This window comes from Camarhynchus parvulus, chromosome 1, assembly GCF_901933205.1.
Source record: "Camarhynchus parvulus chromosome 1, STF_HiC, whole genome shotgun sequence".
In the NCBI taxonomy this organism is placed as follows: Eukaryota; Metazoa; Chordata; class Aves; order Passeriformes; family Thraupidae; genus Camarhynchus; species Camarhynchus parvulus.
Genome location: NC_044571.1, coordinates 111239274 through 111265876, shown reverse-complemented (window position 1 = coordinate 111265876; position 26603 = coordinate 111239274). Strand labels below are relative to the sequence as shown.

Genomic DNA, 26603 nt, shown 5'->3' with positions numbered 1-26603 from the left:
ACCAAACAACAAAATCTCTTAAATAATCTATATAATAACAGCTATGCAGACAGAGACTGAATGAAGCCTTAGATGAATTCACTTTTAGTATCTTTTAACCACAAAGTGCCTGCCACCAGGACTTTTAAACTAATCAGGGTTGGATCAAATCAAATACATTTCTGAAATACAGTGCAAAACTCCTTGTCATTAATCAAAGTGTACTCTAAACCCTGTTGCTTATGTAGACTGAAATATGTATTTAGTCGAGCATTTTTCCCAGTGAAATCAAAGCTATTCATGCAAACCCTAGAAAATGGCTTTTTGGGGGTAAAGGGACTACTCCTCACATCAGCTGCAAAATAACACACCAGCTATTGCTGCAAAATACCACCTAGAATTCAGAACTTCACATCTTCAAAATATTGCAAAAACCAAAAAGAAGAAATAGCAAGGAAAGTAGCATCTGTTTTTCATGCACCGTTGCTTTACAAACACAATAACTGCATTTTTCTTAAAATACAGGATTTTGTGTGAAAAAGATGAGGCATCTAGTAGCTAAATTATAATTTAATAACTAGCACTCCTTCCTGTTTTTAATTCAGAGATGTTAAGGTTCTTCAAAACTCTGATTTGATCCTCACTTTCCCTTCCAAGCTCTTCAAATTGAAAGATTAAATAATAATTTTGAACAGCTTGGAAGGGAAAGTGAGGATTAAATCATAATTTGGAAAGTAGGCACATTTTATGCCACATAAGCTGAGAGAGAAAATAAAAAAGAAGAAAAATACCCCAAATTTTAAAAGATGTTAAAGGGAAAGACTCTTAAACTCAGGAGTATTTCAATGCCTTTCACAGTAACACGAGTCACACTAATTTTAATTTTCACAGAGCAAATTCTGTGCCTGCCAAGTGAGCACAGAAGCCAAAGTGCTTCCAGAGCATCCCCAGATCCTTTTTGGCAAGGCCAGCAGGGGCAGCTGCCCTGGGTGAGCCCATGAAGCCCCAGCCCCCAAGCCCCAGAGGCTGTACCATGGTGCGGGAGTTGCGGTGCCCTTTGTAAACCATCTTTATCAGGGGGCGCCTGATATTCAGCGTCTCCAGCTCCTCCATCTCCTTCCTCTCCTTCCTCCTCCTGAAGAGCTCCTGGATGCGGGCCACAGCGGATCGTCTGTGAATCCAGAGAGAGCAGCACTGAGAGCCCCTCCCCACACACTGCAAGGGGCTCCCAGACATCAGCATTAGGCACTCCAGCACATTCTCCATGAGTTTGACACAGACATCAGCATAATCCCAACTGTAAAATTACAGACGTGAATTTTTTCCATCCTGGCTTACAACAAGAATAGCATGCAAGACAGTGGAATGTCAAGTGATGCCAGGTTTTATTCCCCCTCTGTAGAACAAACTTCAGCTGCTGGCAAAATTCACATGCTATTTTATTTTCATCCTCCACCCATACTGAGGTAGCAAAATTCTGAAGTGAAAAAAAAAATCTATGCCAGAACAGAAGTTTTTAAATTTTAAAAAGCCATTAAGGATCTAATGTGTCTCTCAGTGTGATTTGGTTTTTTATAAGATCAAAAAATTTTTTCAAATAAATCTATGCCAGAACAGAAGTTTTTAAAAAGCCATTAAGGATCTAATGTGTGATTTGGTTTTTCATAAGATTTTGTCCAATGTATTTCTCGTCAGTATTTCTCTATGACAAGACTCAAGATTTACACAGCTTTTAAGAAGCTCTTACTAAGGAAAAGGTGATTTGAGATCAATTATTGGAGCACCTATCCCATATGGTAGCAGTAAGGTTTACAGCTGGAGATTTCCTAAAATACCAGAGGAAAAAAACAAAAGCCAAATTATGTAATTTGTTTTGTGACCATTTAATTCCAGGAACTTATTATTTTATTAATCTGTGAAAAGACCTTGGTGTCAAATTTTTCCTGCTTAACTGTTCAGTTTGCAGATCCCCATAATTCCAGCTATGACCAGACAGTCACATCTCAGTTCTTTTTCTTCTGTCATTCCTTGTCATTATTAACTTTGAGGTCCTGAACAAAGTCCAAGGGGAATGTCACTCTCAAGAAGAAGCAGGTAAAGATTTTAGCAGAATGCAAGGAGTGAAATTATTACAGCAATTTATATGATCCTAAAAATTAAACTGATCCAGGAACCTCACTACACTGCTGCCAGAAAGTAACTTGAATTTGTTTTTAAGTAATGTTTTCCAGTGTTTTAGTCATTGATCCTGGAGACTCCAGCAACAAGTCCTCTACTCCAGAAAAAACCCCTACCAGATCTATCTGATCACTAATTCTCTCAGCCAGTGATCTGCTTAGACTTTTGTCCAGTTTTTTCCCACAGGAGAAAGTTGCACCAGAAAGTTAAGGTGAAATAAAGTTATGCTACAGCTAAGCAAAGGAGAATGAATGTAAGTCATTAATGCAAATTTATTTACTAAAAAAAACCAAATAAACCAACAAACCACACACTGTTTTACTAAGACAGATCACCTAATACAGCTAAGCTTTCAAAATAAATTTTAATACTTTTTTTATAGAAACCAGAAGAGTTTTGAAAGCACCAGTCAATAGATCCACTTAACAGTGTGCTATATATTATAACACATTTCTTAGATGTTTGCCCAGCAAACAGCACCAGAAAAAGTAGACTACTACTACTTCCTTGGTGAGAGTTTTCTATCCTTTCAAACCCCAGACAATTTCCTGGTTCATCTTTTTTATACTACAGTAAATAAATACACTGTATTTTTCAGTTATTCCTTCTAATATGCCGAGTTTCAACTTTAATCTTCAACAGATTTAAGAGAGTTCTTCACAACATCATCATACAACAGAGGGGTAAAAAAAGAAGCCTATGTTCTTTATCTACTGTGCTTCAAAGATCACTGAGTTATTCTCCTCACCAGTTTGCTTCTACTTAAAGGAAAAAGGGTGACAGACACATGATAGGCTGCATTAAACACTTACAGAAACTTCAAACCATTATTTGTGCAGATTTGGGTTTTACTTGCTTTTCAAAAAGGATGGGGTTTGTGTGAGAAAGTAAAAGCATCTATCATTTACTGTGATTCCTTTTTGTAATTTTGGTGCATTTATTTACCTAAATTAATTAAAGATGTGCAGTGAAGAGGCTGGGAAGTTAAACATCATTAGGACTGAGAGAGCAGCAGACTCATCCAGCTGTTTCAGAAGGGTTACTTGCTGGACAGCAGTAACATGTCTTGGGATTAGAAGATGATATTAAAGTAGCTAATTGGTAAAGCAAAGTAGTTTCTTGCACAATTTTTCATCCAAACATCTCTATGAAAATTGATCTCCTCCTCTCCATTTCCCTAGGCTGAAATATGCAGACATTACAAAAAAACCTCAATACTACTCAGCAATCCGAATAATGCATTTTTAAATAAGAGCAGAAGCACAGAAGCAACTTTTGGTTAAAACTGTCTTTCAACTAAATGGAGTTCTGAATTTAACCTCCTCATTTGGGGCCTCATTTTAAAAGGCAGGAGTGAATTTCTATTTAATTATCTTGGACACCAATGATTACCTTCACCAGGGAGAAGGCAGCCAAGCACACACAACTGTCATACTGGGATTGAGCCCTGCAGAAAGCAAGAACATGGCAGAGGCAAGTCTGCTCCAGAAAACATAAATATGAGCCCAATTTAGTGACATTTCAGAACAAAGAACATTCCAGGAAAAAGCCTTCTCTCTGAGATATATTACTTGGTGATAACTACAGATTTTCTAAAATTAAGTCATACATGTGCAAGAATTTTAAAATCTGACATAGCTGTTTTCATTTGTATTTGTGATGAGCAATTCCTGTCTTTGCCAACACAAACACAGAAGCAGCCTCATCACTTGGAGCATCAGTGGGTACAGAAGTGTGCTGTGCAATTTGAACTTTTCTGAGGTCAGCTTGAGCTGAGCCTGGCTGAGAGCTGCTGCTTCCCTTCCACACTGCTCTTCTAAGAACAAAATGTCAGACAATGGAAATTATGCACATGGAGTTGGCACTCAGGCAACCCCATCAATAGGTTCAGCTCTAGGAAGTATTCACAGGGCACTGCTTTTCCCCTTATGATCAGCCAGGTTTAAAGTCCTCAAAGTTAATAGTTGTAATTAATTATCAAAAGTCCATTTAAATTAAGCCCAAGGTTAATGGAGTAGGGATTCAGAAGTGCAGCCATATTTTTTTAGTTAAACATAGGTTCAAGATAGGCAAACAAAAAAACAAACCCACAAAAATCCTGTGATGCAAACTGATCCACAGCTATATATTATAAATGGAGAGAAATAGAAAATATGTATACACATAAACCAAGTCTTAAAATATAGAAGTTGTCACACAGGGTGTTTTCTGTATATTTAGAAGTTCTGAAGTGTAATGAGAATTTTTTTCAAAACAAGAATCTGTACAATTTGCACAATTAAATAACTGGTTTGTTTGTTAAAGGACAATAATGTAGTGGCTGCCATAAAACTCATCTGGTACCTGAGATAACCCTGCTTCTTCCAAACACCATTATCCCAGGCTGATAATGGTCAGTCTCCTGAGCTCAGCTGGGAGCAGAGCTCACGTCTCCCTGCTTCCTTGCTCCATCCCTCTTGTCTCAGCTCTGCACTGAGTATTGAGCTCAGTATTGATTCCTTCAGCACTGAGGATTTTTTTCACTTCCCAAGTTTCCAAATGTACTCACACACAGACAAACATGCTCTATTTTTCATAGTAGACAGCTTTGGGCTGGAAGGGACCTTAAAGATCATCCCCCAAGCCCCTGCCAGGCGCAGAGAGATCTTCCACTGTACTGGTGCTGAGGACCACAAACCCTGATTCCTTCTCTTGAGCTCTCTAATGTTAACATCTTATTTTTAATCCACTCTTGTTGCCACCTTCTCCTTTGCACTGTCTTCCCTATCCAAAACAATTGCAGAGAACCTAAGGCTTATAACCATTAACTTAGATCTTATTTCTCCAGTGCCTTATGGTCATTTGGACAATGCTCTCAGGCACATGGTGGGATTCCTGGGATGTCCAGTTGAGCTGGACTCAGTTGTGGGTCCCTTCCAACTCAGGGCATTGCATGATCCTGATATTATTTGTGTGTGGATCTAAACCACTGCAGCAAACCTTGAGCCAGGTCTGGCATTTCTTCATTGATCCTATAAAGGAATCCACTTGCAGCTACCACTGATCTGCCCAAGAATTCCAAAGGCTTGTCTTTGGAATTATACCACCATATTAAAATAGATTCCTTGACTAAATGCCAACATTTGATTATATTTCTGAGATTGATTACTTCCTTTAGGAGCCTCTGAACCTGTGGAAGAGATTTACTGCTGCTGTCAAATTTCAAGCATTAAGACAGCTCAACACCAAAGGCAAAACCATCCTGTTAACAGCACACTGACACTACCCCTAAAGCCCAAGTTATTTCACTGTTGATCATACAAAACCAAATGTTTACTGTAATGCCCTCCTAGGTAATTTCCAAGCTTTCAAACACAATCAATATTTAAACTATTCTCAGTAACAAAACATTTAAAAATTTTCACCTGATATGCAGATGAATGATGATGAAAAGCAGAGAAAAAAAGACTGATAAAACATTCTATGCTGAATGCATCATTTATTTTATATTAAATTTATAGCAATATGAAACTAATATTCCCTTGGGCTGTGCTGAAGAGCTAAAGAACTCCTTGGTAAGCATGCTGAATATAGAAAGAATGCCTATTGTAAAATTTCAAGTACAAACAGCAAAGATTCCTGAACCTCTAAGAAAGCTGACGAGTTAAATCCAGGTATTCCAATTGCAGCAAAGATGAAAATATAAGACAAAGAAATACAGATCTGCACCATTTTCCTGGAGGCATTTAAAATAGAGGACTCAGGCTAAGTCTTTTATGGAACCTCATCCCACACCTTTGCCTTTTCAGCCACAGAAAGCCAAGATGTTCATTTTCATCATTGTAACAACTTTAGGCCATTTCCCCTGTAGATGGCCTCTGGCTGAAATCACAGCAGAGAGTTGCTCCCTTTTACAGCATGTGGCCAAACACAATTACCCAAATTGTCTTATATGTTCTTACAACTGCTTCCCTCAAGTATTTCAATGTAGAATATGAGATCAAGTGATTTTTTTTTTCATTTAACGTCATTAAAAGCAATATTGTGTAAAATTTAGCATCTATCTTTCTAAATGTGTATTGCCCAGTATAGCTCTAATAATTATGCTTAGCTCCACAACCTTGTTCAGGCAAAAAATATAAATGGTTTTTGATCCATGTAGTCTTATATTTTTGTCCAGAACTGGATGTTCTCTACTACCAGACAAAGCAAGTCAGCAGTAGCCCATGCAAATATAACTCATTCCTTAGCAGCTCAATTTAAAAAAAAAAGAAAGGAATATTTCTTTTCACAAGCTACACACTTTTCAAATTCCATTAATTTCTATGGCACACGATAAAAATGTTAATAGGTTGTAAAATGTATACACTGCCATTTCTTTTCAATTTCCATGCAACACATGCAGCTAAATATAACTCAAGCAATATGCTCTGTAATTCATAGCACTTGAAGTACAGCAATTCTTAAAATGCCAGTTAGATATGAAAAACCAGAACCTGATAAATCCAATATATGGCAAGAAAAAGGAGGGGGGGAGGAATAAAATAATGAATTACCTCATTATTCTATCACCTATCGCTGTTCCTCTGATATTATATCTAGTAAAGGGAATAACAACTGAAGTCATTCACAAATGCTAGGTACCATGTTTTCCAAAGGTTAGCATCTCTTACAAAATGTGCTCTATGAATTCCAACTGAGAAGGCTTCTTCCCAGTGTATGAGTCAGTACATGAGACTACTTGTATTTCAGCAAAAATAGTGTTCAGATTATATAACAGTACACAAAGTAAAGTTATAAAATGCAGTAATTCTTCATAGATCACAGCAGCTGTATCATCATTTCCATTTTACATTAGTATTTCTTTAGATTTTAACCTTAGTTAAAGCTAGCTGTAGCTTTTTCCAGGCTTAGCCTCCACCCCCAGATCAACTTCAAAGTCCAAACAAAATTAATTCAGTCATTTAAGTAGGAAATCAGCCCTCAGAGAGCTGTTTTGACTAATTTGTAAAAATTAAGATCAATCCATTAAAAACTGTACTCTCTGTGTATGAAGAACATTTTGCATAGATTTTTTTTCCCCTCCCACCGATTACAAGGTACAACCCTCTGTTTGAACTAAACTTGCTGGACCCAGAAAGTTTTAAAGGAGAAATGCCCTTGCATATGTCCAGACTGAAAGACCTGCATATGTTGTCTTATTTGTCAGAGAAGGCACCTTTTCCTGGGGATTCCCTAAAATGTACAGGAAGTTATTTACTTTGATGAGTATCTAGCTAAACTGCTCTGCTGTACAGAAAAGGTTTTAATTTTTTTTTCATTTTAAAATATTCTGTGCATTTCCTTATCCATTTTATTAAAAAGAGCATGCACTGACTGGCCCAACAACATGAAAAAATGAAATAATTGCTTAACTTCTTCTAGTCACTTGTGAAGACCATTCCTACAGTGATACTCAGTGACTAAGAAATGCTGCTGAAAAAAAGATGTCACATTCTCAATTATTTCTTTTAAAGAAATGTCCTGTGTCAAAACTCTTCCTAGCTGACTCCTAGTCAACATGCAGCTGACTTAGCCAATCAGTCAAAGGATCATGGTATTTCTCCACATTTTGCTGCTACTATTTAAAGTCCTTTTCAAAATATTAAAGCAGGTGCAGACTTTGCCCAGTCCTTCTTGATATCTCAGCTTCATGTCAGTTGGTGAGAAACCACCTATCCTCATTATGTTCTGAGATTTATAAGTATCCACAATATGAGATTATTTGAGAAAAAGATCAAACCCTCAGCTTGAAAACATTACAACTACAAATAATATTCAAATAATGGAAACATTGTACAATTAGATTTGCAAAATAAACAATATTTTTAAGAAATCTGAAATCTACATCCATCTTAGTAAAAATAAGGTGAGCTGTAGCAGGAAGTTCTCAATTTATTTAGAGCTCTGTTTAACAGAGCTATCAGAAGGGTAATTTTGCCACTTTTTTCCTTAAGAGGAAGCTACAGGTCATGATTTCAGAGTACAGAATCAGAAATCTACCCTTCTTTTTCAGTGGAGAAAACTGTACTTCACAGTGGCAAATGGCTCAGACAGATTCCTTTATCTGAATTTCTCCACCTGTAGAATATTCTGCTCAATGTAAACAAGTGGTATTTCGTTTATGAGAAAACACAGCCTAAACAAAAACAAATTGATTGTAGACAAAGTCAGTAATGCTACATATTGGAAAAGGCTTATAAGTCAAATATTTTTTTGCATTCTGTCTCAGAAGGCTACAACAGCCTTTTTTAAATTTTTTGTCCTATAGAAAAATGAAACTTTTTTTCTTCATTATATAAAATATGTTCACAAAAGGTAGATTATTGCAGACTAGTCTTTCTTCTTCAGAAAAATAAATAAATAAAACACAGCAAAACCAAACCAAACCTACAAAAAAAAAACCAAAGCAGCTCCCCCTAAGTATTCTACAGAGAAAAAAAAATCTACTTTATTACTCAGATATTAATGCCATTAATTATCTTATGACACATTGGAAAGTAAAGCATTAGATAAACTCGAAAAAAAAGAGATTTAGTAAATGAATTGTTAGATAACACAATTTACTGAGTGAGGAAAGAGAAAAGAAGCCTACAGAAAGCATCCTGGAGGAGTGGAGCCCCAGACTTGCAGGCAATTTTGTGCCATGTATTGCTACTGGTCCTTGAGCAGGCTGTAGGAATGGAACCATGCAGCACATTGAGGGTGGGGAACTTATTAATAGGGGGGACTGTAGGGCCTTGAGAAAAAGAAAACCAGCAGTATAAAATTGAATTATACACCTCTGAGCTTCCTTCTGGTAAAAGGGAACACTCATTAATTAGGAATGACAAAGTAGGGAAGAGTGCAGGGCTTGTGTCTGACCACGAGCCCCACTGGAACAGTGACAGGCAAGAGAGAAGGAGGACATAGCTCCAGCTCATTGTGCTCAGAAAATCCTCTCTAGACCAAGAGTAACAACCACAGAATTACTCCAGCAAAACCCAAACAGTGCAGGGGGCTGGGCTACCACATTCAGGCAAAAAGTGAAACATGAAGAGGAGACAGAAACCAGCATAATGACAGGAAACTCATTAATTTTTACTACTAAGAGTGAGAAAAACTTGGCACTCAGTCTAAGGAGACAAAACCTGAAAATGGACAGGATGAACATCATTCAATGATGAGCACTGGGTGTAAAAAATTATTTCAATCAAAATAGAATGTTAGCACAGAACAAAACAACTAATTTTAGTTCATGTATACCCAAGGCAGCAGCAATGCTTTGAGTTAGCTTCCTACTCATTAAGGGACATGGGGGATTTTATATAAATTTGATCAGTTTTGTGAAAGGGATTTTAGGCTATAACAACTGCCATGGTACTACTAGAGAGAACTTCCAGTTCCTTTCACTCTAATATGAGTTATAAATACTAACAGGGCTTAGAGCTATAGCTTTTAGGACATGTGTCTGCTTCCTTTCTGGAGATCCAAATTCCTTTGAGCATACACAGGATGTCTTACTTTTCCTAAATACCTCAGAGTACATTTGGAAACTCCTAAAACCTGAAGAATAGGAGGAAATGTAATGCTCAATAGCTAAACTGGAAAACTTCACTGCTTGCACACACACAAAAGCAGAACAAAATGATCTAGTCAGGTATTAAACCTGAGCAATGAAAGCCTGCAGGAAATCCTAAACCAACACTGACTACAAAGCATGAGATTTTATTTGGGGGGAAGAATAAGGGAGCAGGGGACTGCATAAAGGATTTTAATGGTATCATTCAGTTAGCTGAATGATCTTTCCTAGGAGATAAATTTAAACTGTTACAGGAAAAAAATCTCACTGCACAGAGAGGAAAGAAAGCATGTCAGATAAATTGTAACTTCATTTAGGATGTCCCCACTAGTGGGAAATGGAAACAGCTGTGTGATACCTGGAAGTGTAATTCTTACCACATTGCTACAGAACTATTACATTGTAGAGACAACATGGTGCATGAAGAGAAGCTATGAATCCTGCTTGAAAATGGAGATGGGATTAAAATTGCAGGGCTTTTCACAGCTTGCTCTTCAATCACTGCATCATAATGAACATTGGCTCTGCAGGGGAAACTATTTCTGCCATTCCATATCTGCCTACAAATACTTAGTACTGCATGGAAAGTTAATGGGTTAAGACAGAATCTGTGTATATTGGCTTCTTCATAAAAACTGTCATTTAGTGAGCAGAATTACTTGTGCTTTGTAATAAACAACCACTGACTGTTCTTTTTGCCACTACTGACAATGTGCTGGCTCACGATTTCTATTTTAACTGCAAATTATTCAAAACCCTGCCTAGAAACAGCCATTAAATTCTCCCTGATTTCCTAATGAATACATATTGTAAATTCCTGTGAAGAATCTTCATTGCTAGCACAAGAAATTAATAGCACTGTCTTTGAACAGGAGTACAGCAAAGGTATGTGACATGAGGTTAAATAACATCTAAAGCTAAAGGTATTGTATGAAGTCTAACAACAGCAATGTTGCTTAAATAATTTTATAGTTTTAAAATTAGTAAAGAAAGGTATTAAACCAACAATAGCAAATTGAGGGTTCCGTTTACTGAATGATCAAACAAGTATGTACAGCTCTTCATGTAAAAAAAGCACAAAGCTTACTAAATGCATCTTTTATTCATGCTAACAGCCAGTCTACCTTTTTTTTTAACTGACATACATAGTAATATTTAATAACCAACAAAAGGAAAAGGATTACAGTTTCTCTTTCAGAGAAAAAGAAGAATGAAAAATTGAACACATCAGTTTTAATATATGAACTACAAACACACAACTGCTGCACAAGAGCAGTTAAAAGCTCTTGCTTTGCCAGAATAAGAACACCTAAAGTACAACTGAAAGAAAATGTAGGTCCCGGTCCCCAAATCTATGAACTTTCTATACTTACGACTAGAGGGAGATTAATAACAAATAAACTGCAAATATTTAGCACTGAAGCATTCAGTGGGCAAGAGATCAGCATAAGCAGGTATTAGATCTGCAAGAGCCTTCCTGGCTTGCAGGGAAAATGCAGCTGTACATATCTTACACATAGGCAAATTACACTCAGTCATCAAGCTCTTGGCCAGTTGTCGAAGAACAACTTTAAGGATATGAGGGCTGAGTTTCTCAATCTTTCATTCAAAGCAATAAACAAGAAAAGAGAAAGGAGAAAAAAAAGCCAGAAGCATTTTGCCAAGCAGAGACAGGTATTGGCCTCACCTGTGGCCAGGGCCTCCTCGATACCTGGCCCCTGGGATGAGGACAGGATCGTCATCACTGTCGTCGGTTTCCTGCAGGGCCGAGCTCCTGGTGGAGGCGTCGTCTGGAGCCACCAGCCCCGAGGACTCCGGCTGGGACTGAGGCTCCTCGCTGGCCAGAGGGCTGGTGGCACTGGGGTCACTGCTCTGCCTGCAAAGGGCTTGGTGTGCCCCCTGCTCACAGGAGGCTTCTTCCTCTGTGTTCCCATCGACAGCATCAGCATTGGGGCCGGTTTTTTCTGCTTGAATTCCTGAGTGCTCAGGAGCAGGTTTATCTGATACTGCTGAAAAGCAAATATTGGGGAAAACAAGTCACAATAACAACTATAGTCTATTTTAGAAATGGTCAGCAAAGTTAAATTATGCAAACTGAGTTAATATTTCATTCTCTACTTCTTCCTATAACTACTTGAAAGAGTACAGATACATACTTGCTATGTACAGATACCTACTTGCTTCTGTTGTCTCTGCAGCTTCATCTGTACCTTTCAGCTCTTCAGCACTTGCATCTTCCTTGAGAGATTCATCAGGAACCCCTAAATTAAGCAATTTAATGGTAAACCAATGATTTCAATTAGATGCACATCTATAATGTAAGCAAGTCTAAACAACACCAGCACTCCTAGAAGAAACCAATCGAAGCAATCCACTCCAAAGTCAATGTCTCTACTGAAATCTCAGCTATCAGTTCCATAAAAATCAGTATATATAAACCTATCTAGTTGACTAGGTCAACACACTAACTGAGAAAAATTTAGTCATTTCTTGTTCCTTAATGTATTTAGCAGCCTATGCTATGAGAACTTAAGAAGCAAAAATAGCATTTGTACTCTTAATACAGACACTACCTATTATTTCTGAAGACAAATGAAGTTATCAGTCTATTAAAAGGGAGTTTTTTTTTTGTATTTCTCTGGAAATGGTCATTTGACTTGACTGCCCTTTTGGCAATGAACTGAGCAAGACAACACATTTAATAAAACAGTGAAAGCTTGAAAGAAACACAACAGAATTCCAAGCACTCATTTATGACTGCAAAGTGCAGTTGTTCTATTTTCCTATACAAATCGAGGCACAATATCCTCTAAGAAGAATAATGTTTTTAGAACTAAAGACAAGGTAAGTTAATGTTCATATTTATTACAGCTATCTCAGGTTAATGTCTTCTTTCCTACAAAATTCATGCTTGATTATGGCTGTGTTCTGCCTTCATGTGCACATATGAGACTGCCAGTGTGTGCAATGGGAGTCAGGGACATTGGAGGGCAGAATTGTTGCCTTAGCATTAGAAATCCCATGTATCTTACTTGTTTCTTCCCCATCAGGCCCTGATTCATCCAAGGTTTTTGTTTTTACAGAGTCTTCTTGGCCTTCAGTTTTGCAATGACTTCCACTTCCTCTAGAGCTTGAATTTATGCTGCTCCTGGCAACATAACATGGAAAAAGAAAATAATTTAGGATCATGTAAATACACAAATAAATAAATAAGATCATTTCAACAGCACAGCTTGACCAGCATTGTCTATCTCACTGCAGTAAAGTGAGAGCTCCTGGCAGTAGCTACAACCAATTCACAGTAATTTCAAAATTCACTTTTATTGTGTCCATTGCCACTCATCCCACACAATTCCTCTGCATCACAGAACCTTGTTCTCTCCTTCCCATCTTTTTTTTTACCTTTAAAGAATATTGTCATTGCTTTTCCAAATATTGTAAGAATTCCAAAGGATTTGCTTTATTTCACTATTTGCACACTTTTTACATGTATAAATAATCACAAATCATCTTATTATAGGTATGACAAGCTATCAACTGAGCACTAATAAATGTCATCCCATTCAATTAAAAATTTGATTCAGAAAAAAGTCTTCAGGTCCTTCAACTCTAATTATCACTCCTGTACCTTTCAAGGTATGGACTTTCAGTTCTCAAAGTTTTGTTATTTCTCAAGATTCACTATAAGCTGGTATTTGACACTTACTCCCCATTCATGTTTAGATAATTATTGTGGGACACCATTTTCTCTTTACAACATGAAAAATGAATCCTCAGGAAATATGTAAAATGTTGTCCTGAATGTCATTGGAATTCACGTTTTTAGACTCTTTAGCAAAAGCTTTCAGGAAATGCAGTCTTGTTGCTGAGCTTTCTTATGTGATGTGGCCTAAAACTCAGGCAAATCATTGGACAAAAGCAGAAAAAAAAGGCAATTATAAGCATGATTCTCAATAATTTAGAGTGTATCTTTACAAATATCTTCTGATTTGTGTATGTTATTAGCAAATATTTAACATGCTACATTGCTAGAAGCAGCACAGATCATGCTTAGTTGAGATTCTTGAGAATTCAGTCTAGACTTCAGGAATTTTATGTCTTATGTTAAATCAGAGCTCTTACTCCTCTTGATGAGCAATATTCTGTGCATTCATTGCTGTACTGGATTTGGAAGCTGTAGGGAAAATTTTTTTAGCCCTTTCAGTATTTCTTCTAAAACCAGAATTTTCAGCATTGCTTCTGAATGGCCAGACAAGAAGGTGCTGCTAGACACCAGGTGGAGGATTTTTGCTATTTTATGTCTCATCTCTCTATAAACCTAATCACAGCCTAAACAGTAAAATATTTTTTTGACTTGTAGGATTTACATGTCTTCCTCTATTTCATTTTCACAACTTCCAATTCTCAGATTAGGGAGTTATTTGTTCTCAGCTGCATCATTTTGTCAGATGGAATTGCACCCTGCTCCTGTTGCTCCACTCTTCAGCACAATGTTTTTAGTCAGCCTCTGAACTGACAATGACTTGCAACTTTGTCCTACCAGAAAATGCTTCTTCCTCTCACTACCCACACCACACTACCCACCACCAAACTCCATGGAATTTGCTGACTAACTGCAGAATTACATAAAAGCATCATAGCAAAACTAATTTTTTCAAAGTTTTCTGGATATCGGAGGCAAAAATCAGTGTTTTAAGTTCCCAAACTGTGAGCAAGGTGCATGTGTTGTGTCTAAAGCCACAGCACTTAAGAGGGGCTAAATGTGGCAATTTCAGTGTTTACAACTCAGGAACTGAGTCACAGAAAGAGTCACTTGCAGAATAATTATGTAATTATAGAGATTCACAGTAAATACACAAAAAAGAAGTCTCTTGTATAAATTTCACATTAAAGTACATCTATCTTATGTTCTGAATGCATTAAGTCCACAGCCATTTCAAATTGTGTAGATACACCTAAAAATAGACATAAACCACAGGAAAAATAATTTATAGCTATGCCAGACAAGTGTTATTGATATGTGCTAATCATGAACTAGTCAAAACCAAACCAAATTGTGTAGATACACCTAAAAATAGACATAAACCACAGGAAAAATAATTTATAGCTATGCCAGACAAGTGTTATTGATATGTGCTAATCATGAACTAGTCAAAACCAAACTTAGGTTCTTACCACTCATCAGTGAAGTCCAGTTTTATTGTGCTTGTAGTCGTTCCTTCTGTACTGTAGTGCAAACTTAAAACTGGTTCACCTGTTCCTGTTCGTGGCTTATCACTCTCTGTAAATATGGGGTTGATAAAGTTTGAACAGGCATTAGAAATGTACATAAAGTTGCTAGAATTCTGAAGATTAATCTAATTATCAAATGTGGCAGTAACATATACATTGTCTAAGATCTCTTACAGCCCAAGCAAAAAGTTAAAAAGTTACAGAGTAAACACACCAAATTTGCAATGCTTGTAAAATGGTCTAACATTATATGTAATCATAAGAGCAAACAAAGGAGATGCTGTCCTTCAACATGCAAGTAAATAAAATTTCAGATAGATATGTGTACACACAATATAATCATTAATAAGCAGATCCATTTTATAGCAAATATATTAATAGGATTATTTTAAGTGGTATTCAGTCTTTTTGCCTTAGTAAATACAAATGAAAAAAGATTATGAGATCTAGACATAATCAGCCTAGAAAAATCACCATCCTCTACTTTGTTGCCTACTTAGAACCCAGACTACTACCAGTACCCTTAACCTGATGTAAATTGTCAATCAGTTGTCATATAAGTACTGTAAATTCATGTTTCAAGAGTTTTATGCTTAAACCCCTATTTTATATTATAATAACTGCAAACAGAAGGGAGCACTTGTAAAATGGGCTCATTCACAATTTCCAAAAGCAACAGAAGTGAATGGAACTGAAAACTACAGCATACTGGTCACTCCTCTACTGCAGAGATGGTTCTAAGGATGTTAATGGGCTCCTTCAGAACAGAACGGCTCCATCCATCCATCCATCCATCCATCCATCCATCCATCCATCCATCCATCCATCCATCCATCCATCCATCCATCCATCCATCCATCCATCCATCCATCCATCCATCCATCCATCCCCTTGAAGTAAAGTTCATGGTCACCACCTATCCACAAATGGCAAGTTTGCCATCAGTCCTGAAGTTGGGCAATACTAAAAAGTTCATGGAAAGCAGCATCAGATGGAGCCTCTCTACACAGGTGCCATTCTCTCAGAGGGAAGGTTTATTTAGTGTATTCAAATGGCCACTAAAAGTCTCTGCAGTCTTGCTTTTCCTGACTACTGAGCCTTTTATCTCAGGATTATTTGGACAAAACCTTCTGTCCTTTCTTCAGTTTCTAGAATACAGAAATGGGACTATAAATATCCTTGCAGTATTGGCAGCACACTGACAAGTGTAATAAAGGAAAAGCTGCAGATCATCTTTGGAAGTCAGTTAAAACCTAATGTTGCATTCAAACACAAGCCTACAAATTTCCCCACTAAAAAGGCTGTTGTCATAACAGTAATGGCTACAGTATTGGCACAGGATACCTAATTTTAGAGATACAATTAAATTATAGCAACTATGAGATAGCACATCAGAATTTAAGCTAACAATCAATGTTCATATTTTTAAACTGCTGACAGGCAGAAGCCCACTCACAGGATCAGAGCAGTAATCAGCTGTGCCAAGGAACTTTAAATATGCACTTCTCATGTTCTGAAGAGAAATTTAAAAACCCAAAACATACCACAAAACCCCTGAAAGAACAAATTAGAATACTTTTTTTTAAATGAAAGAGAATTAATCAATTACAAAATCGTGACCCTAATAATACACAAGGTATGGGCCCCACTCTATGGGAAAAAAAGCTTATAGCCCCTTTAAATTAAAAGTTCCAGTTACACTCTTGTTAGAGTGGAGCAAGGATGAAACTGATTAAAAGAAAATTTATTTAAGGAACTGGAAACCTACGAAATGTAAGGAAATATTTTATAGTGCTATACAGACAGTTTGAACAAAAGTGACATTCTTTCTTAACTAAATGAGTGCTTCCTCTATTTTTTGACAATCTATGATTTATAAATTCTCTTTTTATAAATGTCTGTTCAGACTTCAAACATCCCTTCCTCAGCAAGTAGAAATATTGATTGATCCCACATACTGCACAAGTCACCAGGAACTGACGCTGAAAGCCAAAAGTGAGAGTGGGAGAATTCTTCAGCTTCCTTTTAACAGCCTCAGACAAGACAGATCTTTGAGCTGGGAACCCAGCTAAAGACAGACAATTTCCTGCTGTGCATAAGTCAACCCCAAATAATGACTTTACTCATGGACTTCCTACTGCTGTGCAAGGTTGGCTTCAGCACAAAACCATTTAATGCTGCCAGTCAAAGTAACCAAACCTACAACGAGCCTAACTGAATACCAGGATTGTATTTCTTAAAATCTCAGGGTCTGAAAATCTAACCAAGATGCATAAGGACTGGCTACACTTGCTCTGGAAGCAATGCTCCTATTTGTCCACACCCAAAAATTTAGAAGAATTGATGTAGACTTCACTAAAGAAGGCACTGACTGACAAATTATTTTTACAAGTTTCTGGGAACAGATAGCTGTTAAACCATACTGGATAATAGCATTTTCCTAAATCTACAATAAAACCAACTAGAATTTGGATGGGGTCAGTTTCCTCTTTCAAGTAGCTTTAGGGCATAACACAGATGCTAATAACAACAAGAATCCTTTTACAAGACAGATGAGAGAAGAATCTGATAATAAACCGCAGAGAATTAGTTGTGTGGTTCAATATTTGATATTGAATTTACACTGCTAATGAAAAGTTGACTGGGAGCATCTGTGAAGAAAATGCTTTGCCTCCTACATAACTGAACATTCTTTCAGTTATGAAAGCATAACATAAACCCTACAAATCTTGAACTCTGTTTTCTGGGAGAAATGTGATGGCTAAAGACTGCCCAGATTAAGATGAAGGTCTGTTCTCTTCCTCTAATAAATTCATCCCATCAGGGCAGATCTACTTCACACTGATAATGAAGAGAAGGAGAGGAAAATGGTCCAAATTCTGTGATCTAGGCAATTCAGTTTATTAATCTGGTTGCCAACTCTAGCAGAGTAATCACTGTTACAGAAGAAAGCTGTAGCTTGTCAACACCTTACTAAATTTCATTCTAAATTCCTCAAAAATACCTTGAAACTTTACTTAATTTTACAACCAAACACAAGATATTTTGAAGATACTAACAACACTGTCTAAAGCACACTCCCATTAAATGGCCCATTCTCCAGGTGCCTACAGCAAGGAGACACTTTTAAACTACCACTCTTAATACTGAAGACAAAATTTCATTCATAACCTGACATGAAAAGCAAATCCACAAGCCAAACTGCATAACTTCAGACCCACTTTTTCCCTTAGAAAATGAACCTGTGCAAGTGTAACCTCACAGACACTGGGGCTCTCAACCATAAAGAGGTAAGTGCATAAGGACAAGTTTACAGAGTGCATTTCCTAATTAAACTAACACTGTAAGGAACTTCAAGGCAGTTTGCCACATCTCAAATGCTGCCCTGTTCACTCATCTATTGGCAACCTCATGAGAAGAGGATAGATAACTTCTCATTTAAAAAACCACAAAATAATTCCTATCCAGCACAATGTTCTGTGTGAAGACCTAAGAGAGATACTTCTGGAAGGGAGAAAAATTGATCCAAAGAGGAGAAAATAAGTTGTATATTTCAGAAAAACAGGAATTCTGTGAGAATTTAACACATGAAATTTAATCAGGCCTCAGGTTCCCTCTTTATTCATTCCAACTAAGGCAGTACCTTAAAATCCTAACACTGCAATAGATCTAAAGGCCAACCCTCCACTATTACAATCACAGTCCAAAACATTTTTAAAAAGTCAAGTGTAGATGACTGTGATCCATTTGAAACCATTTTGTACACACAGCAATGACTTCTGGGTTCTGCTGGACGATCAGAATGTTGGCATTATAAATGGATGGGATTGCAATAAGAATAAAAATATCTTTAAACCCAAAACCATTCTTAAAACATGAATGCCAACAAGAGAAACAGGTCCAAGAGAAGACAGCTGATTCAGTACTAAATTAAGAGAAGGCAAGAATAAGAAGGAAAGGTAATTCTGTATGAGAAGAACTGTTACGACTTCCTTCATTAACTACTTACACTATTTTGAGACTTCAAATGGAAGTGAAACTAATGCAGTTAAACTTCAGAAATTCAACTGGATCTCAGCAAACTATTCTTTCTGGTTATCATTTGAACAAAATATTTATTAATAAATTTGCTCCTTTTTCAAATTCCTAGTTTTACAAATTAGAAGTAACATTGTCTGCTAACAAAGCAGAAAAACATTGCCTTAAAACAATTGGAGAACTGGCGTACTGAAAAGCAAATGTATTTTCGGTTGGGGTTTTTTTGCATATTAAAAAACCTGAAGTGATTCTATAAGAGGGAATCTCTTAGTTCAAGTAACTTAATGAGGAAAAAAAATCAGTTTTCCTAAATTTTTAGTTGTAAGAATCTTAGGAAATCTTACAGACTTTCTATGTTAGTTCTAGGTTATTCTACTCTGATCAAATAATGTTTTATTCTGAGTCCAGAACAGAAAGCATAACTTGGCCACTTGTTATAAGCAAGGTTTCCATTTAAACCTGACTGTTGGAATGATGTAGACTACTAAACCATGAATAATTAGCAAATTTACACATTGAGGTTTAAGGTTATTTCATCACAAAATGTTATTTCCACAATGAATTTATTTTGTCAAGGTGTAGCTTGATCTTTTTTTCCCAACGTTCTGGCATCCTAAAGTAAGCCATAATCTCAATAGTTGCCAAACAGACCATTTTTCAGATGTGGGATTTCAAAATGACTTTTTAGTTTAGAATGTGAAAGAAGACAAAGCTGTTTTGTGAGATTTGAGCTATTAAATCTCTACAGACGCTTTGATATAGAAGGATAATGCAGAGTGTACAGCAATCTATTTTTAAATTAGCATCTATCACTCCTTAATTATTCAGCCATAAATATTCCCTACAGGTGACATTGATGCAGCTGGAATAGGGTCACCTCTGGCCCACTTTAGTGCTCACAGTTTGGAGACTGATGCATAATGGGCACAGAGAAAGCTCCCAAGCATTCTGTCCAGTCCACAGGGATCCTACAAGAAACACCAGTACCTGTTCAGCAGGAGGGGTGAAGGACAAGGGGATACAGAGGGAAGATGCACCTCAGCACAGTGGGTGCAAACTGTGCAGGAATTACAAAGCTGCACATCACTCATGGATAAGAGAAATAATATGGCATTATGAAATTAAAGATTATTGCAATCTTGATATCTGCAAAAAGAACCATTCAGAAAAAACCCAACCTGTTTAAATATTTAATTTTACTTTGCATTTTACAAAAATATTCTGTCTGTAGAACACATGAGACATTTACTGTACCTACACTGAACCATAGTAATTGCATGAAGAATCGAGCTTAGGATGGCTTTCAAAAACAACAATTAACCTCACTCTGTTAATCATATTGATCATTAAATAATGAGTTTCCAGCAGATCTGCTTACAGAATTCTACTATATGTGGATGAACAGCATTTTTAGACTGTTTCTCATCATGAAAAGCAACTTTAAAAGAAGCATTGCAATCAGCTATGGCTGGGTATAGCGCATTTCCTGTCACACGCACCCTGTGGCTCATCAAGTGACATGGATCCAAGCTGTTTGTTAACCACTGAAGAAGGAGAATCTGAAACAAAAACGAGATTTCAACTTAAAACATAAGCAGCAGAGAACTGCACAGCAATGTCACGATCATATGTTAGTTTAAAATAAAAAAGCAGCAACATAAGGAAGCTTTGGGTTTGTTTAATGAGCAGCCAGCCATATTGCATTTTCTAGGCATGACAGAAGCAAAGCCACTTGTTTCAAACCATTATTTATTCACTGAACAGCCTGAAGCTTGCTGACATGTTGATAATGAAAATGCCTGACCATTACCAAATATTTTACTGTGTTCTTCACACTTCTGACATGTCAGGAAAAACACTGAAGAGTCACGACTCCTAAAGCCTTTGCTCCAGCTACCAAATGACACCAGTATTTCACACCATGTGCAAAATGTAAATTTCAGAATATTTATACTTCAGCATAAAATACTCCATGGCATACCAGTACCTCCAATATTTAAACACTCTTTTAATAATAATGTTTTAGAACATCAAAGCACCAAAACACATCCCACTTATATGACACTTTGGTAGTTCTGCATTCTTAGATGCTGCACCTCTGATGACTGAGAACAAGTCTTGATCAGTTTATCACAGTACCACACCCGTCAGTCTTACAAGCATCCCCATCAATCACAGAAACAAATAAATAGAATAAACACCCCCCTCAGCAGATAAGTGCCTTTTTTCCCCTGGACACTACCAGTTAATAACTATCACCAGCACTCATTCATTGCACAGACACAGCAGATGCAATATTCAGTATCTTCTGTGAGTCTATTTCCCTTGTCACCTCTGAAGACCAGATCTTACTTCTATATTATTTGAAGATGAGCTGATGTACATAAATTAATGCAGTACTCTAAAGATATTGGCTAGAGTATCACATCTTGGTTCCACTTGATAATCATCTATTATAAACAAATCCATCCTAAACTGAAAGGATTTAATATTCTGTATTACAAACTGAGTCACAGTCTGCCAGCATCACAGCATGCTAAGTGAATTTTAACATAAATGTACATCCTATATCAGGAAAGCAATGAAATAATACTCTCTCCTACAGGAAACTCTCTTCCAGCTTTGAGCCAGACTCACCAGTGAGACCTATTTTGTAGTACAGCCATTAGACCTGCTAAATTGACCAAGCTTCCTTAAATACACATATTCTCAAAGCAGTTGTTCACTCCCAGCCATTGGTGGAAGCATGGCAGTGTGCTCCTTTGCCACACTGATATCCAGGTGCAGGGAAAGAGAGGAGGAACAAAGGAGAGAGACAAGGAGAGTCTGAGGCAGTGTGTTCTGGGGAGTACCTGGTTTTGGGAACTGGGCTTGCACAGCTTATTTCTGTAACTGAGGAACATTAAATTGGTTCTGGTTTGTCTTCCTTGCTCAACCATGCCCATGCCTTGCACCAAGCACACCTAAGTCAGACCACAGAATTTATCATCTAGATTTATGTCATGTAGCTATTAAGTAGAAGATTTGTAGCATTAATAATTTTACTTTCCAAAAGTGAAGTGTGCTTTACATATAATACCTAAATCAGAAGAGAAGGATTTACAGGGGAGTTTTTTCAATGGATTAATAAGTCACTTTTTAGAAGGTAAATCAAAGCAAAAAGCTGGTGTACAGATGTTCCACATCATGAGATGATCTCCTTTGTGTTCCAGCAGACTCAGCACAGGAATCTGTGCCTCCTTCAAGGGCTGGCTTTGATCTTGTGCTCACAAAGTCCATGGCTGCGATTAACTTGTATCAGAAGTGCTAAAGGGAGGGCAGGTCCTGGACTGCAAGCTGAGAAACCTAATGCAGGACAGTGATCCCAGCCATGCTCTGTTCCTGCACTCCAATCCTTTCTAAAAGCTCATATGCCCTTGTTTAAGAGGTATTTTGTGCTGCCAAATATTTCACTTGGCTGGAAAAGCTCATCTCATCAACTCTGTAATTCAGACCTTTATGATCAGAAGACTGAACTAACATATATTAATTAGAAATATTAAGAAATTACCTCTACTACCTTTACCACCACTTTTAATTTTATTCAGACCTCACTCTATACAGCAGTAAGCAAAAAGTAGGTATGTTTTGCCTTGTCCATCATTCAACCACAGTAAGTGAAAATGACAAGGTTTCTAGGTAGAAGTCCATGCCAAAGGAGGATTAAACCTCCCACATCTCACTGTTACACCCAAGTCTCCATACAACTTTGTGAATGCATTGCACTTTAATAAATGAATATTTAACCAACATATAGGAAACATCCTAATTACCTGAATTAAGAATAGAATTGTTTGTAGCAATTTGAAGCCCCTTTGCTTCCTTTTCCAAGTATCCTGAAGCCACAGATCACCAGCACCCCCTCAAGTGGCTCTGCAGTCTGGAACCCCCACCTCAGGCAGGGAAATCAGCATGACCATGAAACCAGCCTAGAGAAGTTCAGGTAAATGCCTCTTTTTTTAATATATGGCTTTGTTTTGTAAAAAAAAAATCTGAAAAATATACTTTCATAATTTCTTATAAAGCTTTTTTAAAAATTACCAAAACTGTGCCATATAGTTAAAAAAACAAACAAAAATCCAAACTCTTACCTGAGCCTTCACAGGCTGGGTCTACATCCCAATGCAGTTCACCACTGGTTGTAATGTCACTAGTACATTCTAAACTGGAGCACCACTTAAAGAGGGAACTGGAGATTCATAAATTTGGGGAACCTCAAACAGAAAATAGAAGATAATTTTAAGGTCAGTTATATGCTGAAGGATCTTCCTACAATTTGGGCAATCAGCATCTGACTTCACCAAAATATTAGCATGCTACCTCAGTTTTAGTTGAAAAAAATCTTCCTTGTATCACCAGCTTCAGGGTGAGGTCTAAAGCAGTGAGAATGGTTTTAAAGTCCTAAACATGATACATGTAGAGGAATCTAAGAAATTAAATACTTGATTTAATAACTATAAATAGTTGCTTTGCACAGTGAAAATGCTCTCATTTACATATTACGCACTTCAATTATTTCCACATCTTCATGTAAATTTCTACATTGAAGTGTTAGCAAATAATCTAATTATAAAAACTGCTGTCATTCCCTTGTTCTTCTCCAAAAGCTTTAACACAGAAATTAAGGTCCTGTTTGCTCTGCTTTAGAGCCTCAATGTATAGATCAACCAAAAACTTAAAAACAAAAGTCAATTTGCAGGACAGGTTCTGCAATATGCCAGCATGCACATGTATATATCTGCATTCCACAGCAAATGCAGTATAAATCAAATTTTTTTCCTCAGAAAAAAAAGGGCTAATGTTGATTCATGGTTTTGTATGTTTTTTTCTTTTTCATTTCATGGCCATTTCAAATTGAATTCCATCTCCTTAAAATTCTCAGAATGAGAAGTGATGTAGTAGTGGTGATGCATATGTGGCATAGCAGCAATAACAACAGGTTAAAAAGGTTTACTTTCTTTGTTTTTTGCATACAGCACATAAATGCAGTTGTTTAAATACTGCACAGGATGTAAATATTATGAAATGCCACAAAAATGCAAGGAAAAACTAGGTTTTTGAGGGAGAAATCATACAATAAGTAAAAATCCATATTTACTGGATTATATTTACTGTAGTTTCCCTAATTAAATAAAGTGGCAACCAAAAATATCTGAATCTATTCAATACCTAAGCAAAGGCTTGAAGACAAAATAGACCTGATCAATGCAGCACACACTGCTTCTAAAATTCAGCCAAATTCCAAATTTAGTATCCACTAAAACAAAATCTCTGTCATCTGAGACCTTTTGTCTCCGAGTCAAAACTCATCTCCCTTTCACATTCAAAACTATAAATTTTTGACCATATTTTTCTAAATAGGTTAATTACTACAGATTGATCTTACAAATTCTCATGTAACTGGGAGACAGAATAACTACCACACAGTCTAATTTTCTATTAAACCTGTAAAAGCTTTCAGCTCTTGACATTTTCTACTTGTAATTTCTTACATGGCTGGGATATTTTTCTCTTCCTACTCAAGCTTCTGTGCCTGCAAAGATAAGGATTAATAATGAAGTACAAATCAGAAGAAGTGGCCTTAGTCTCACACTGAATTCCCTCCAAAATTGCAAGTACAAATTATACAGGTTTTATCAGAGCAGGGATTGAGAACTTGCAGACACATTTTGTGGTGTAATTTTTTTGTTTGAAAATTTACATCTAGTATGTGCCTGAAAATGGAATACCTGCCCCCTGACAGGGCAGAAAAGACAACCTTTCAGGAAAAATAATAGAGATTGTCTCTGTATAGGAATTTATTGCTTTTAAAAGACACTAAACAATGCAAAACTACTCACTCATTTTTCTCCTACCATATTTCTGAATAACCAGCTAAGCATAGGGTTAGAAAACAATTGTGTCTATGGAGAAGCAAGGGACCAAAAACGTGCAGCACTGGTTTTCCAAAGGAATAGATTATGAATAAGCAACTTGCAAAAATAAATCTTGGGAGGTCAGAAAAGGAAAATAAAACAAAGTAACTTTCAAAAAAAAGAAAAGAGGAAGTACAGAGAATAGCTCCATGTCCAGAGTGCAGAAATCTTATGAAGTAAATAAAAAGTGCAAAGGAGATCCTCAGTCAAAAGAAATGAGCTTTGTTTGTTCCCTCCCAGAGAAGAGGAAGGAGGAATGCAATGAAAGAAGCTGACAAAGCACTACAGGAATATATTATTTTTACACATACAAATAGAAAGGAAAAGACAGTGTAATCTTCTATCAAATTTCTCTAGAACTAACTGGCCAAACATATTAAATATTTTCAAATTTAAATTTCTCATTTTAAGACTTTCGCTGCCAATACTGCTGAAGACAACAATTCCACCCACCAGACCAAACCTCAAGAAGATACATCCCAATGAGCTGGAGTTTTTGGAGAAAAATGGTTCCCCTTTTGTCTCCCCAGAAATAAATGTTTCCACAGCACTGAGTAAATCTGTTTTTCAAAGCAATTACTTAGTAAGTAAAATGGTTAAATTTGCAAATTCATTGTCATGTAATTCATGATATGACAATGTAAAATGTAAATGTAAATTCATTTACATGCAGAAAGGGATAAATATACAAATATTAGTTTCCTCCAAGGCTGTGTATGTGGCTCCTGGTGATTCCAAACAAAAGTATCGAATGTTTCCAAGAATTCCCTTAAAATTCTAACCATGTAGGAACTCAAAAACTCCAAGAAGTAGTGTTGGGGAGGTCCAAACTACGCACAAGACCCCTCTGCCTCCCAGTCAAAGCAATTAGCTTAAACCTTTCCATTTGTGGCACTATGGATCCCACAGTGTGCTGTAGGAACCCCACAGGCAACAGGGAGTAAAAAAATTACATTGCATTCTTGAAGGAGCACTAAGGAAGAGATGGAAGAGATGTACCAAGTGAAACCCAGACCAACACACCCTTCAGAGGTAGCAAAATCGCCACAGATAAACCTCCAGACATGGCTGTAAACAAACTTTATTCCCTACTTCGATTCAGTGGGAAGCAATTCAGCAAAAAAAATTAAAAATTAAGCCATTCTGAAAAGGAAATGGGAGACCAAGATTTATTGACTGTGTTACGATTTTTACTCTATGAATACTTAGATTTGAATTAATAAATTTTGATATTCAGTTTGCTGGAGGAAAAAAAAAAGACAAAACCAAAATTGGTAGATTTTTGGGGTAGGTTTTTTTTTGTCCTGGCAGGAAACTTCAGCCCCCTACAAGGCCACCACGACACTGCTGTTCCTGTTCTCCTACAGGTAAACTGGCACCCGTGGCTGCCATCCCTAAGATAGGCACACACCCTCCCAGGATGTACTGGTTTCCAATACACTCTAAAACCTCACTGCAGTATTTTCTAGCGTAGAAAGTTATTCAGAATTCAGTAACTGCATATTGTGACTAGGGCATCAGCCACTGTTACATTAAATTGTTCTGTGGAGGTCCAGATTAAGGAATGGACTGAACCATGGCAAGATAGCTGTAAATGTGTGACACAATCCTTAAAAGCAATTTAGCCACATCTCAACTGCCAC

The 26603-nt window shown here is 36.9% G+C and overlaps 1 protein-coding gene across 4 annotated transcripts in view; it reads right to left on the bottom strand.

The window, feature by feature from the left end:
• Positions 1-26603, bottom strand: part of DCAF6 (DDB1 and CUL4 associated factor 6) — a 74482-nt gene that overhangs the window by 8359 nt on the left and 39520 nt on the right. For 2 of the 4 annotated variants that reach the window (XM_030949688.1, XM_030949431.1), the window contains 6 exons: positions 20506-20565; positions 14912-15017; positions 12769-12884; positions 11914-11997; positions 11424-11745; positions 1012-1150 (listed from right to left, as the gene is read on the bottom strand). In XM_030949688.1, the coding sequence (XP_030805548.1) occupies positions 1012-1150; positions 11424-11745; positions 11914-11997; positions 12769-12884; positions 14912-15017; positions 20506-20565 (827 nt within the window). The remainder of the gene's footprint in view (positions 1-1011; positions 1151-11423; positions 11746-11913; positions 11998-12768; positions 12885-14911; positions 15018-20505; positions 20566-26603) is intronic. The other 2 variants (XM_030949513.1, XM_030949602.1) reach the window with 2 other exon arrangements.